At 35.7% G+C, this 15767-nt stretch overlaps 1 protein-coding gene across 1 annotated transcript in view; it reads right to left on the reverse strand.

The window, feature by feature from the left end:
• LOC133192042 (dynein axonemal heavy chain 8-like) overlaps nucleotides 1–15767 on the reverse strand; it is a 229870-nt gene that overhangs the window by 201237 nt on the left and 12866 nt on the right. Inside the window, exons 5-10 of the mRNA XM_061327885.1 lie at nucleotides 15219–15414; nucleotides 14961–15130; nucleotides 6415–6591; nucleotides 6177–6290; nucleotides 1984–2091; nucleotides 1657–1905 (exon numbers count right to left, since the gene is read on the reverse strand). Coding sequence (XP_061183869.1) covers nucleotides 1657–1905; nucleotides 1984–2091; nucleotides 6177–6290; nucleotides 6415–6591; nucleotides 14961–15130; nucleotides 15219–15414 — 1014 coding nt within the window. The remainder of the gene's footprint in view (nucleotides 1–1656; nucleotides 1906–1983; nucleotides 2092–6176; nucleotides 6291–6414; nucleotides 6592–14960; nucleotides 15131–15218; nucleotides 15415–15767) is intronic.

The raw sequence follows: 15767 nt of genomic DNA on the forward strand, positions 1-15767 counted from the left end.
TCATCCATGCAAGTTTGGTCAAGGTAGGGCTAATAGTTTCTTGGGAATGGACCTGCTCCAAAAACTTTAACCTAGTGACCCATCTGGAAAATCTAGGTCAGATCCAGCATCCAAAGCAAGTGTGGTAGTGTCCATCCCTATATGCATCCTCCATGCAAGTTTGATTCAGGTAGGGCTTATAATTACTTGGGAATGGACCTGCTCCAAAAACTTTAACCTGGTCACTCATCTGGAAAATCTAGGTCAGATCCAGCATCCGAAGCAAGTGTGGTAGTGTTCATCCCTAGATGCATCATCCATGCAAGATTGGTCAAGGTAGGGCTAATAGTTACTTGGGAATGGACCTGCTCCAAAAACTTTAACCTAGTGGCCCATCTGGAAAATCTAGGTCATATCCAGCATCCAAAGCAAGTGTGGTAGTGTCCATTCCTAAATGCATCCTCCATGCAAGTTTGATCCAGGTAGGGCTTATAGTTACTTGGGAATGGACCTGATCCAAAAACTTTAACCTGGTCACTCATCTGGAAAATCTAGGTCAGATCCAGCATCCGAAGCAAGTGTGGTAGTGTCCATCCCTAGATGCATCATCCATGCAAGTTTGGTCCAGGTAAGGCTTATAGTTACTTGGGAATGGACCTGCTCCAAAAACTTTAACCTGGTCACTCATCTGGAAAATCTAGGTCATATCCAGCATCCGAAGCAAGTGTGGTAGTGTCCATCCCTAGATGCATCATCCATGCAAGTTTGGTCCAGGTAGGGCTTATAGTTACTTGGGAATTGACCTGCTCCAAAAACTTAAACCTGGTCACTCATCTGGAAAATCTAGGTCAGATCCAGCATCCGAAGCAAGTGTTGTAGTGTCCATCCCTAGATGCATCAACCATGCAAGTTTGGTCCAGGTAGGGCTTATAATTCCTTGGGAATGGACCTGCTCCAAAAACTTTAACCTGGTCACTCATCTGGAAAATCTAGGTCAGATCCAGCATCCGAAGCAAGTGTGGTAGTGTCCATCCCTAGATGCATCATCCATGCAAGTTTGGTCCAGGTAAGGCTTATAGTTACTTGGGAATGGACCTGCTCCAAAAACTTTAACCTGGTCACTCATCTGGAAAATCTAGGTCAGATCCAGCATCCGAAGCAAGTGTGGTAGTGTCCATCCCTAGATGCATCATCCATACAAGTTTGGTCCAGGTAGGGCTTATAGTTACTTGGGAATTGACCTGCTCCAAAAACTTTAACCTGGTCACTCATCTGGAAAATCTAGGTCAGATCCAGCATCCGAAGCAAGTGTTGTAGTGTCCATCCCTAGATGCATCATCCATGCAAGTTTGGTCCAGGTAGGGCTTACAATTCCTTGGGAATGGACCTGCTCCAAAAACTTTAACCTGGTCAATCATCTGGAAAATCTAGGTCATATCCAGCATCCGAAGCAAGTGTGGTAGTGTCCATCCCTAGATGCATCATCCATGCAAGTTTGGTCAAGGTAGGGCTTATAGTTACTTGGGAATGGGACTTGCTCCTAAAACTTTAACCGGGACGCCGACGCTAACGCCGACGCCGACGCCGACGCCAACGCCGGGGGTTTAGCATAAGCTCATCTCGACTTCGTCGAGGTGAGCTAAAAAGGAAATTCATTTTCTTAAAATGAATAATCACCTTGTCAAGCCTTCTACAGAAGGTTTCAAATTTTCCAAAGATGTACATTTCAGAAAATTCAAAAGGCTTTTCTCCAGGTGTTGCATCTATTTTCTCCTTTGTCTTCTGAAAGATGGCCTGGTAATTTTTATACAATAACACACAGTGCTGAAGTTTTTCTAGTAGAGGTTGCCTTGACTGGTCCCAAATCCTTGTCATGCCATCTCCATTGATGTATGTCTTGCATGCAGTGACCATTTGATTTGTCACCTAAAGTTTTCAAATTTTATACTATGCTTGATATAGATTAACAGACAACTGTCAAGAATAACAGAAAACATAATATACCTTAATAAATAAAGATGTCATTCTTTCTGATGTGTTGTAATATCGCGATATACTGTGTATCATCCTGATTGCATTGATCAACCCAGGCAAGCAGTCTGTCATTGAAATCTGTGATGAAAACAAGAAATAGATCAAATTCTTGGTATGAAAGTGCATTTGTTTACTTTATTAGGTGATGACAAACATACAGTTCAGTAGGCAGTAGGATGTTAGTAGTTTATTACAATTCAACCACAAGTCTCTGATCAGACTGGTTCTACTGATTTGTATCTATAATAAGGAAAGCAACAAGAGGCCCAGGGGCCATATCGCTCACCTGAGCACTATGGCTAGGAAAAAGCAGAAATCACTTCAATCTTGAAAGGTTGAAAAGTTTAAATATAAAAGTGGTGGGGGGGGGGGGGGGGGTCAGGAATTGAACAAATTTGAATCTACATTATCTGAGGATGCTTCCATTTAAATATGACCAATCATGGCTTTGCTGTTCTTGAGTAGAAGATTTTTAAAGATTTAACCTATGTATTCCTATGTAAAACTTTGATCACCCATTGTGGCCCCACCCGACCCACAGGGGTCATGTTTGAACAAACTTGAATGTACACTATCTAAGAATGCTTCCATATAAATATGACCAATCATGGCTTTGCTATTCTTAACAAATAGTTTTTTTTAAAGATTTTTACTATGTGTTCCTATGTAAAACTTTGATGGCCCATTGTGGCCCCACCTGACCCCCGGGGGTCATGATTCGAACACATTTGTATGTACACTATCTGAGGATGCTACCATATAAATATGACCAATCATGGCTTTGCTATTCTTAACAAATTGTTTTTTTTTTAGAATTTTTACTATGTGTTCCTATGTAAAACTTTGATCGCCCATTGTGGCCCCACCCGACCCCCGGGGGTCATGAGTTGAAAAAATTTGAATGTACACTATCTGAGGATGCTACCATATAAATATGACCAATCATGGCTTTGCTGTTCTTGAGAAGAAGATTTTTACTATGTGTTCCTATGTAAAACTTTGATCGCCCATTGTGGCCCCACCCAACCCCCGGGGGTCATGAGTTGAAAAAATTTGAATCTACACTACCTGAGGATGCTATCATATAAATATGACCAATGATGGCTTTGTTGTTCTTGAGAAGAAGATTTTTAAAGATTTTTCCTATATATTCCTATGCAAAACTTTGATCGCCCATTGTGGCCCCACCCGACCCCCGGGGGTCATGATTTGAACAAATTTGAATCTACACTACCTGAGGATGCTTCCATGTAAATATGACCAATCATGGCTTTGCTGTTCTTGAGAAGAAGATTTTTAAAGATTTTTCCTATATATTCCTATGTAAAACTTTGATCGCCCATTGTGGCCCCACCCGACCCCCGGGGGTCATGATTTGAACAAACTTGAATCTACACTACCTGAGGATGCTTCCAAGTAAATATGACCAATCATGGCTTTGCTGTTCTTGAGAAGAAGATTTTTGAAGATTTTTCCTATATATTCCTATGTAAAACTTTGATCGCCCATTGTGGCCCCACCCGACCCCCGGGGGTCATGATTTGAACAAACTTGAATGTACACTATCTGAGGATGCTACCATATAAATATGACCAAGTATGGCTTTGCTGTTCTTGAGAAGAAGATTTTTAAAGATTTTTCCTGTATATTTCCTATGTAAAACTTTGATCGCCCATTGTGGCCCCACCCTACCCCCGGGGGTCATGATTTGAACAAACTTGAATCTACCCTACCTGAGGATGCTTCCACATAAGTTTCATGTTTTCAAGCACAGTGGTTCTTGAGAAGAAGATTTTTTAATGATGCCATTAATTTTTCACGAATTCTTAATTATCTCCCCTTGGAAGAGGGCGTGGCCCTTCATTTGAACAAACTTGAATCCCCTTTACCCAAGGATACTTTGTGGCAAGTTTGGTTGAAATTGGCCCAGTGGTTCTTGAGAAGAAGTCGAAAATGTGAAAAGTTTACAGACGGACAGACGGACAGACAGACGGACAGACGGACAGACAGACTACAGACAAAATGTGATCAGAAAAGCTCACTTGAGCCTTCGGCTCAGGTGAGCTAAAAAGGTGCATCTGGACTTAAAAGGTTTTCTGTTTAAGTTTACAGAAAACCTATGCCAAGATTTATAGAATTTTGATGATCGAGGCTTCACAGCATCTTAATCTGAAAATTAATTGCTGCAAAAAGTAAATCACTGTGAGTTTGTGACCTGCTTTTAGATAAAAATGTCCCAAGCCCCCATGATGCATCAAGTGACAAGGTTTGAGGATCCTAGGCCTCTTAGTGGGTAAAATATCAAGTTGTTAACAAAACATTTAAATCAATACCCAAGTTTCAAGATTATCTCCCTTGGTGCGCTCTTTCGTTATGGAGGGGAGTTTTGTTTCCGCGTAAGCAGGCAGGTGGGACAGTCATTTATATTGGATACATTACATCAATCGATATACCGGTCTATCATAACTGATCATCGGGATATATTTATTACCGAAATAAAGTAAAGGCGTCAATTTTTTCTGTGGAAAAAAAAACGGAACAAAAGAAAATAAAAATCGGAACAAAAGAAAATACCAGTGGATAAAACATCCAACGAGGGAACAGATCTATATGGATCTCTGATAAATACACACTCACCTGATCACAGTACGTCGGCATTCTGAATGACTCTTTTTCCTTATAATAACTTCTAAGAACCCAATAACTTTTTAGAAAATGTTTGTACAATCAAAGAATTACTTTTTTAATAAAGCCTGTTCTTTGGTTTTCAAGTATCCTAACTGAAAATAAATTTTGTAAATATATATAGAAGAGCTTTACAGAATTATCAAAATGATCACTCCTTAGCGTTATCATCATTTTATAACATCAAATGAATTTTAAAAGCCATAGCAATCGTTCTTTTATTTATGCAAGTTTGTAAATATTAACAATCTGTCCCACTTCCATGCTGATATAGATACTTTTTGTGCCTCTATCGTAGGAGAGTTACAATCTCGAAACTCGCATATTTTGAAGTGACCTTGAGACTATTCCCATTGTCCTAGCATGATGCTTGAACAATTTTCCATCTACAATATCATCCTTTGTATGTATATGTTTGGTGATAATCTAAAAAGTGGTTCTTGCATACATGTGATACTTTTTAGATCCAAATACAGTGATGCCACGTTTATCCGGACACCGGTAATCTGGACACTTTACCTTCCGCAAGATAATTTTTGGGAACCAATTTTTCCCATATTATTCTGTCTTAATAATCTGGAAAATCATGTTCCATATCCAGATGGTTGATTTCTACTACAAAATGTAATATATCATTGATAAATAACAAATGTTCATCCGGACTAACATTTTTCAATGAAAGACTATTTCGCACCTATCTTGCCAAAGTGATAATTGATGTAAAAACATTAGCCATGCATTCCATCCATTTGAAGGTGGTTATCTGTGTGCTCAAAACAACTGTGTCTATAATTAGGGTGTGTTTGTCTCAGGGGTGATTTGCCTTTAACTCGCACATGTATTATAAAGCTTCAAGATTTTAGTTTATACTGTGCATTAATTGAAAAAAAAAATGCGTTCAGAATCATTGCTAACGGTACATAAATTTAGAAGAATTTGGAGTTGGAAAAAAAATAACAATACATGTAACACCGTATAACTCAATTCAAGATCCATTTTGTAGTGATGTTGAGTTGCACAGGAACATCTTGGAGTTGCGTAAGATACTATTCATCACAATGATTTTCCAGTTGTTAAAATGTTAATATCTATGAAACATCTTTTTTATACAAGAATTTCAAAAGATATAATTTAAGATAATTTTTATATTTAATGATCTATGAACTATCCGTTCTTGAAAAAAGGATCTTTTTTAGTAACCATCTTTTTCTATAGTTTCCTAATTATCTCCCCTGATTTGATGGACACATCCCTATTTTTAGTATAATGAAAGCCCTTAGCCCATTGGTGCTCTATGACAAATTGGATAAAAATTGGCCAAGGGGTTCTTGAAATATGGCCCACATTCCAAAAACTTGATTCACACCACACACATGGTCAAATCATTTAATAGCTCTTTGAACCTTCCACTCAGTAGAGTTAATAACAAGACACAGGTTGCAAATGAATTTGGTGACCTAAACATTAACATTACTTACAGGATCACATCTGTACAATGGTTCACAGTACTTCTCCAATGTATACAGAAATTTTACATTGTCTTTTGCCTCATTTGCATTGTCTGTAATGCGCTTGTCAAGATCCTTCCACTTCTAAAATTGGAAAGTTTCATTAAAACAAATACTTTAGGTAGTTTGTATTAGATGTTTCTAAAAAGTGAGAGAAAATAAATGACCTTAATGTTAAATCAAGTTCTATGAACCCAAATCAACTTACCCTTAAAACTTTTGACCTTGCTACATTAAGGATGTTGATGACCATTCTGCATTCATGGCTTTTTATCTGTTCCAGCAAGGCATTAAACCTGGCCATCAACTGTCGCCAATGTTCAAGCTCTGCTAACGGACCTGTATCATCAGCTTCTTTTCGCATTTGATCACTCTCAGCTAAAATCTTTAGAAACATGATTTTTGAATTAGTTACATCTACATTAGGCCATTCCAAGTTTTTTCTATGTTTAGCGTCCGTGTGCGCCTTGGTTTTTGACACCCCATATCAGAAAAAAACAAACAAAATCAGGAGTCTTGAAAATGTTTATTCTGGTCGAATTCACTGAATTCTGTCAATTTCTCCAAGTATTTGTCTACAATATGTCATATTTGGAATATTGTAAGCATTTAATACCTTGATTTCGCTGAAGAATAGATATTTCTATGAGAAAAATAGATCAATGGAATCAAATCCTTTGAATGACATCAATTTTATGACTATGAAGTCTTGTGTTTTATTTTTTGGTTTGTGTGTTTTTTCCAAATAGGTAGGTAGGAATTTGAAAGATGGGTGGACGCTAAACATAGAAAAAACTTGGAATGGCCTTATATTGAAAAATGCTGCAAAAAGATGTAACAGGCATATAAATTTTGATGTGGGCGGCACAGTCGGCCCCTGGAATGTATGAAGGTTCAGTAGCCCACATGGCTAACTGCTCACTATAAAAAAATATGATTTAAAGTTTTAGTCCTATATTTAATATTAACCCTCAGAGTCCAGAACTTTTGAGGCTGCCTATAGGTCCCTTAAAGCTCTGGGGTAAATGATGCAAAATCCAGAATTCATAACACTTCCTGGCACTCATCTCGCTTTTAAATCAATTTTTTTTTAAATAAAAAAAAATTATTAACTGCTATCAATTCTGAATTTTTAATTCCAGTATATATCCAGATTAAACATATGAATTCACCAGATCAAAGCAGCATTATCAAAACAAGAGGCCCAAGGGCCTTGAATCACTCTTCTGATAAACTGTACAACCTATCACTTCTATTTGAAGCTTCTAAGTATCCTGTATACATGTATTTAGATAAAGCCTTGAGATTCCAAAGGTAGGTTATCATGACCTACATTTGAGATGAAACACTCTAAGAACCCAAGATGATTCTAAGCCAATTACCTGAGAGTAGGTCATGGTGACCTACTTATCACTTCTCTGAGGACGCAAGATGCATCAACTAAGTTTGATGATTCTAAGCCAATTAATACCTAAAATATTTTTAAAATTATAACCATAAAATTTCAAAAGTAGGTCACAGTGACCTACTTTTCAGATGACATACTTTGAGGACCCAAGATGCATCGACTGACAAAGTTTGATGATTCTAAGCCATTAAGTACCTGATATATTTAAATAAAGCAAAAAAATTTCAAAAGTAGGTCACAGTGACCTACATTTCAGTCAACTTAGATGCATCGACTGACAAAGTTTGATGATTCTAAACTACTTAGTACTCGAAATATTTCATTATTAAACAAGCATTCTGAAAGTATTGCATTAGCAATACTAGTCCCCTACCGGCAACTGTAATCTGGTTCCCGTTAAGAATTGAAAATGCCATAGTTCCGTCAAAAATCAATGAAGCTGGGCAAAATGCAAACTTGATCTATAACTAATCAAGGTAAAGTCACATACCAAATATCAGCTCAATATCTGAAAGCGTTTAGAAGAAAATTGCGGAAAACCCCTAAAAATTGAAAAGGTCATAATTCCATCAAAAATCAATGAAGCGGAACGAAATGCAAACTTGATCTGTAACTCATCAAGATACACTCACATACCAAAAATCAGCTCAATATCTGCAAGCGTTTAGGAAAAAAGTGCGGAAAACCAAGTGGGACAGACTGACAGACAGACAGAGGGACAGACAGACAGACGGACAGACAGACAGACGGACAGACAGACGGATGGACAGACTCAGAGGAAACCTATAGTCCCCTCCGGTTTCACCTGTAGGGGACTAAAAATAGGTCATGGTGACCTACTGTTCAGGAGACGTATTCCGAGAACCCAAGATGCTTCAACTGACAAAGTCTGATGATTCTTAGTCAAATAGTACCCAAAAATATTAAATACATCCATAAAATTTCAAAAGTACATCAGGATGATCTACTTCTCAGTTGTCATACTCTGAGGAACCAAGATTCATCAACTGACAAAGTTTGATGGTTCTAAGCCAATTAATACCTGAAATATTTAATTAAAGCCATAAATTTTCAAAAGTAGGTCACTGTAACCTACTTTTCAGTAGACGTACTCAGAAGACCCAAGATGCATCAACTTACAAAGTATGATGATTCTAAGCCAATTTGTACCTGAAATATTTAATTAAAGCCATAAATTTTTAAAAGTATGTCACGGTAACCTACTTTTCAGTAGACGTACTCAGAAGACCCAAGATGCATCAACTCACAAAGTATGATGATTCTAAGCCAATAAGTACCCGAAATATTTAATTATAGTCATATAAATTGAAAAGTACGTCACAGTGACCTACTTTTCAGTCGACCTACTCCAAGGACCAAAGATACATCAACTGACAATTTTGATGATAATAAGCAAAATAGGACCTGAAAAAAATATTAAATACAGCCATAAATTTCAAAAGTAGGTCAAGGTGACCTACTTTTCAGTTGTCGTACTCCAAGATGCATCAACTGACAAAGTTTGATGATTCTAAGCCAATTAATACCTGAAATATTTAATTAAAGCCATAAATTTTCAAAAGTAGGTCACGGTAACATACTTTTCAGTAGACATACTCAGAAGACCCAAGATGCATCAACTCACAAAGTATGATGATTCTAAGCCAATTAGTACCCGAAATATTTAATTATAGTCATATAAATTGAAAAGTAGGTCACTGTGACTTACTTTTCAGTCGACCTACTCCGAGGACCTAAGATACATCAACTGACAAATTTTGATGATTCTTAGCCAAATAGTATCCTTAATATTTAAATATAGCCATAAAATTTGAAAAGTAGGTCACGGAGACCTACTTTTCAGTTGACGTTTTTCGAGGACCCAAGATGCATCAACTTACAAAGTTTTATAATCATAGGCCTTAAAATGTTTAAATTAGGCCTCTAAAATGAGTTGAAATCGAATGCCTGCAAAGTTCAAAAAGTAGGTCACTGTGACCTACTTTTTAATAAAAATATTTTATGGCCCCAAGATGCATCATCTTACAAGATTTAATGATTCTAAACCTCTCAGTATTTGAATTACTGACCTTAGTTTTTTTGAAAAAGATTAGCCATAAAATTCAAAAAGTAGGTCAAGGTGACCTACTTTTTAGTTGACATACTCCGAGGACCCTAGATGCATCAACTGACAAAGTCTTATGATCATAGGCCTTAAATTGTTCAAAATATGCCTCTAAATCATTTTGAAAAAGAATGGCCGCAAAAGAGCTAAATCCACGAAGGGGCTAAATCAGCCCAGTCATCAAAATAAATGAAACTTTCTCACATAAAACTCTAAGATTTGTATGTTGTAAAACAATTTATTTTTTAACAATATCTTTACTGGTTTTCTTTTTAGATTCGTTTAAATTTGGTATTGTTTTCCTTATTAATACAATCACGTCATTACGTTGACGTTACATACTTTAACGTCGTGATGTTGACATTTTGTATAATTTGTACATATGGAATAAATATAACCAATATAGGCTCTTCTTTAAGATTTTGGGAAAATTTTACTATGTACTATGAATTTTTCAAGAAGTTCTGAAAACTTTTGGTTTATTTTTTAATTAAAGCTATTTGTACTCTAAAGAAATGCCAGATATTTGCTATATACAACGGTTTTCTGGTATAATCGTTGATACATGTAACACGTTTTAAATAATAATAAGAGACGCGTATAGCTGCGAAAACAACAAAAAAGTACTCTTTAATAACAAAAACATAAAATTAAAATGAAAAGTTGCATTAAAAATGAATACGTTTGAAGTTACCATCTATTTATTGTCATTTTGAGAATTTCATTGCACTGCCGTAATTGATGGCATTTCCCGGACATTTGAAATGAAATTGTAGTTCATACATGTAATACACGTACAATAGTGATGTTTGACGGTAATCCTGCGCACCACATATTGACAGGAAAGAAGCCACTACATACTTTCAAACAAGAGTGATGCAAAGCATCAAATCAGCCGCAAAAAAATTAAGAGTCCAACTAAAACACAAGATTTCCGAAGTATTTGAAATTCAAAAGGGAACCTGAAGTTAAAAAAAAAAAAGATAAACGGAAATGGCAGTATACCACTTTACTCAATGTAACTTACTTAATCGAAATAAAGTTCACTAATTATGATAAATATGTTATATAATCAAAGAGAAACGTTTTTATATACCCACAATAGGTATGAAGATTTCAGATGACAAAAACGATCGAATTAATTATTGCTAACTAATCGTTTTCTTATCATATTATCATATCTTACACACTCCCATTTTGGGAAGTACATGTACCTATTTTAAGCCCTTTTAATAAAACCATAAAGTAATGATTATCTGGTGAAAAGTGAAAATTAAATTGAAACATAACAACATCTAAGACTTTCATATAGTTCAAAACCAGTTTTAACATTTTACTCATAATTTTCAAATATTCAAAATAACATTTCGTTTCTCCATGTGCAATTTCTAACACAACTACAAATAGATAGGCGATAATGAGTATAGAAGGCAATAAAATAATCCATAATATCGTATACATATTGCATATATGAGATTTTTAACTTGGACGTTTTCGGATCGTTACTCTTTGTAATTAAACAAAAATATACGAAAAACAGCTACTGGCAGTAGTAAATGGCAATCATTACAGACCGTCTAAAAAAAAATTGTAGACCACATGTCGAGCGACATATTACCATACTCCACCCCCCCAAAAAAATATCATGTTCAAATGCCCGATCTATGAAGTTATATTCTATATAGACATCCTTTCAAAAAACAAATAGATAGACAGGCAAAATTAGCAGTTATATCCGTTAATAATAATAATAATACATTCAGGATACATGGCCGTAGAAAACGGGGGGTGGCCATGCCCCCCCCCAATAATTTTGCCGATATATAGTATACTATATAAAACAAAGCTACTATATGCTTGTGTCCTGTCAATAAAAACGTCTGATCCCCCCCCCCTCCCCCCCGTTTTTTTTTTTTTTTTTTGTTTTGCTTGTCAAGGAATTTTGGTAGTTGATAGTGCCCCAAACTGAAAATGTATGGCTGTGCCCCCCCCCCCCCTCCAAACTGGAATTGCTACCTACGGGCCTGGGATCTGTAATAAATATATGCAATGACCGAGTCACGAAAAATCAATCGTTTTTAAATCAAATTTTTATGAAGGAGATTGAAAAAAAATGAAAACTGTTATTGAATTTATCATTTTTTTAATACTATATATACAAGGACTAATATAATTGGCATTGTTATTTATTCACTTTACTACTTTCTTGTTTAAATGGCAGCAGTAATTGGTCGAACTGTCCCACGTATTTAATAAGTGAGAGTGGGAATCCCGAAACCATTCCTCCCAATAACCCCTGTCCCTTTTTTTTTTTTTTTTTTTTTTTGTAAATGTAATAGGTTTTTTTTTGCTTCTTATTTTATATCAATGCTCTAATCCCCCCTTTATGAATTTACACTACTACATTATAAACATGCTAGCTAATCTTGGTTGCCCTCTCTCCCTTGGGCCTGTTACATTTAAGCGGAGTAACTCAAAATAGAAGAGATAGCAAGTAGCCTCTCTTTGACATTTTTTTTCATGTGTTGGCTAGGTCACAGCATGCATCCGATACTGAAATTACTTAAAACCATAAAGAGTTGTCACTGCCTTGGTAGTAAGTTATTCATTTGTACAATATGTGGCATTTTTCTTATAGAGGCCTATCACAAAAATTACATGCGATCTGTAAAATCAATCTATTGTTTATTTGATCTGTCAACTCGAATTTTCTAGGTCCAATACTTCGTAACATAATTTATGTTAAGAAGTCTCGGATCAGTAAAGGTTTTCACTAATAAATATAAATTAATCTTTTGTCTTAAAATGCCACTGGCGATTTCTGCAACGCATGTTGGGTATGGGTTATAATTATAATACATGTATAGTTATAATAAACTCTATTGCGTAACATTCACCATTTGTATGATGTCGACGCAGACTTCACGACATACACAATTTCTGTTTTGTAAGGTGACAAAACAATCATTATAAATACGTCTTGGTAGTTGCATCCGATGTAAATTGTTTAATATTCTAGGCTATTCCGAAACGGCCACTCAGGAGAAAATAAAGATGTAGCCTACATGTATCTCGGGTGATCTCCCTTTGATTACATAGTGACCATGGTGACGAGGAGCCGGGAGTTGGAAAACAAATTCAAAGCATAAATAAATAGGCTGTCAGAGGAAAAGAGAACACATTATTATTATTTTTTAAACATTTCAGCATAATGATGAGTTATAGATCAACTTCTTGAAGGAAAAGTCTTGGGTCAGGACTGAGGCACGTAACGTTGGTAAACAAAATGTCGACGTTATTGCATCTACATGCAGTCATGCTTAGCGAGAATTTTTCGTACTTTTTTGCACCACAACACAAAATAACTTATAATAATTATAACATTCGCATTTCGAAACTTTTTAATATTTACAAAAACAATATAGAATTTTTTTCTCTTCTATTAATGTAGGGAAATCCCCGCTATTTTCACAGTGTGAGTCGGTGCTAAGGTATCTGAATCGAACGAAAAGTATTAATTTCAATGTGGCCACACCCCTCGAACAAAATAAAAATATATTTTTTTTATTCGTATTTTAACCCTCTTTTCAATGGTATAAATTTTATTTTGTTCGAAGGGTGTGGCCACAGCAAAAATTTGAACCAAAGACGAAAAAAATGCTTTATTTTGATAAAAACTAGCAAAGTGCGCGTGTTTAGAGGTTTTCTGTACAAATATGACGTCATCAAATAAACAAATTGGCATAAACTTTTTAAGTTTGATACCCAAGGATAATATTTCTATTGTTAATTTTCTTCTTCCCCTCAATTTAATTTTCCTGAAAAAATAGGCCGATTTAGCCCCTACGTGGATTTAGCTCTTTAAAAAGTAAGTCACCGTGACCTACTTTTGAGTCAACATGATGAGGTCCTTAGATGCATCAACTGACAAGATTTGATGATCCTAGGCCTTATAGTAAGCAAAATATCAACATTTTAATAAAATGTAATTTTTGGTCAACTTTGAAGTGACCTTAAGACCACGCCCTTTGCCCCAGGGTAATGCCTTGAACAAATTTTAATCTACAACATATTCACATCCTTTTGTGTAAGTTTGGTGATAATCTGCCCCGTGGTTCTTGAGAAGAAGATTTTTTAGCAACCAGTACTTTTGTTTCTATTTTCCTAATCATTTCCCCTTGTTTAAGAGTCACAACCCTAGTTTTAGTATAAATGGGAGCCCTTGGGCCAAGTATACCCTTTGACAAATTTGACAATAATTGGCCAAGGGGTTCTTGAGTTATGGCCCATATTCTAAAAAGTTTAAGCACACCGCACAAATGGCCATAGCATTAGCTCTTTGAACCTTTGGCTCAGAAGTCCTACAAAAAACTGGGTAATGTATATTGCTCTGTATATAACCCAGATGTTTGATAAACACATATACCCCAAGAGTGACCATTTCTAATGAAAGACAATGGAGTTTCAACAAATTACAAAATAAGCAACTGTGAAAGTGGATATGCCTACTGCATATGTTGTTGGGCTGTTTCCCTAATGCCTAGCAGAAACATGCAACATATGCCTTATATCAAATATATTAATGTATGAACCTATATACCATAAAAACAGATTTTGATGAACTACACCATGCCTTCTTGGAAATGACTGATTTTACGATTGATGCACGACATTTCAACATCGAAGAACAACAAAGACCATGCATCCATAGCTGTGAGACAAATAAGGAATTAAATCAGAATGCAAATTATTTACCATTTGTATTAACCACACATGGAGTCTCCAAACAATGTGCACACTATTTGTAGAATATCGATTCCAATGCATTTAAATTTTAAAATCATTTTATAATTTTTATCGTTAAAAAATGAGCAAGTTAAAATTTTGACAAAAAATATACATCTAGATATAATAGACATAATCTAAATCTTGGCCAAAAATAAAGTTTCCAAGTTTTGTAGTCCAAAAGTTTTCTGGAGGGTTCATGTCTATGACAGATATACTGAATGACAAAATGATGGATGATCAGATGGGACAAAAACAATATGCTCCCCTCCCCACCTTCAAGCTCAGCCTTGGTTCAAATGAGCAAGAAACATCCATGGTCTTTCATCTCAACAGCAAAAAATGCATTTTTACCAACACTTTTCTTTATACATGTTAAGGTAAACTCTCATGATCTGTCACCAACTGATATAAAAGTTCATAAAAGTCAAATTACCTGTTCAATCTGTCTGCACCATGTTGATGCGAGGTCTTCCATATCTGCCACAATATCTGGATTGGATGCTACAGGAATGCAATCTGACACAGTTTTGACTTCTTTTAGGTTAATCCTTCCACTTGTACTTTTTGCCAAGCGAACCCCTTCACCAGAATTAGTCTGTGCACCTTTTTAAGAGAAAATATTTTTGAAGAATTAAAACACTTGTTTAAAAAAAATTACTTGTAATTTTGGATCAAAAAGAAATATCCTTACTTCTCAAGTACATAAGAAAATTGTCAAAACTGTCTATAAAGTTTTTCTTTGTTTTTCTTCCTTGAGGAGAATCTTCTAATTCTCCCCATTTTTCATATGCTTTTAGAGCTGGTGAATACACACTAGACATCATGGACTCAAATGCTGTCAAAATTCCTGTGTTTTGATTTACTTCCAGATATCCAAAGAATATCTCCTATAAAAAAAATCACAAGAATTAGATTTGATTACCATTAACAGGACTCAAAGTTGCAATTTAAAAGGGTTCTCATTACTATAAGAATCTGCAAAATAGATGCAGCAAAAATATTTGGGATGCAATGTTGTGAAAAAGAGGTCCAAGGGCCTAAATGGTCATCTGAGTATAACACAACACTGTAAAAGGTCCATAGAAGTATAAAACAAGAGGCCCAAGGGCCTAGAATCGATCTTCTGAAAACTGTACAACCTATAATCCCTTCTGTTTTAAGCCTCTTGGTAACATATATATAAGGATAAAGCCTTGAAATTACAAAAGTACATCATCATGGCAACAACTGGCAAAGTTTG

The sequence above is a fragment of the Saccostrea echinata genome, unplaced genomic scaffold, assembly GCF_033153115.1.
Source record: "Saccostrea echinata isolate AGI-Se365-2 ecotype Australia unplaced genomic scaffold, CSIRO_AGI_Sech_v1 ptg000025l, whole genome shotgun sequence".
Taxonomy (NCBI): Eukaryota; Metazoa; Mollusca; class Bivalvia; order Ostreida; family Ostreidae; genus Saccostrea; species Saccostrea echinata.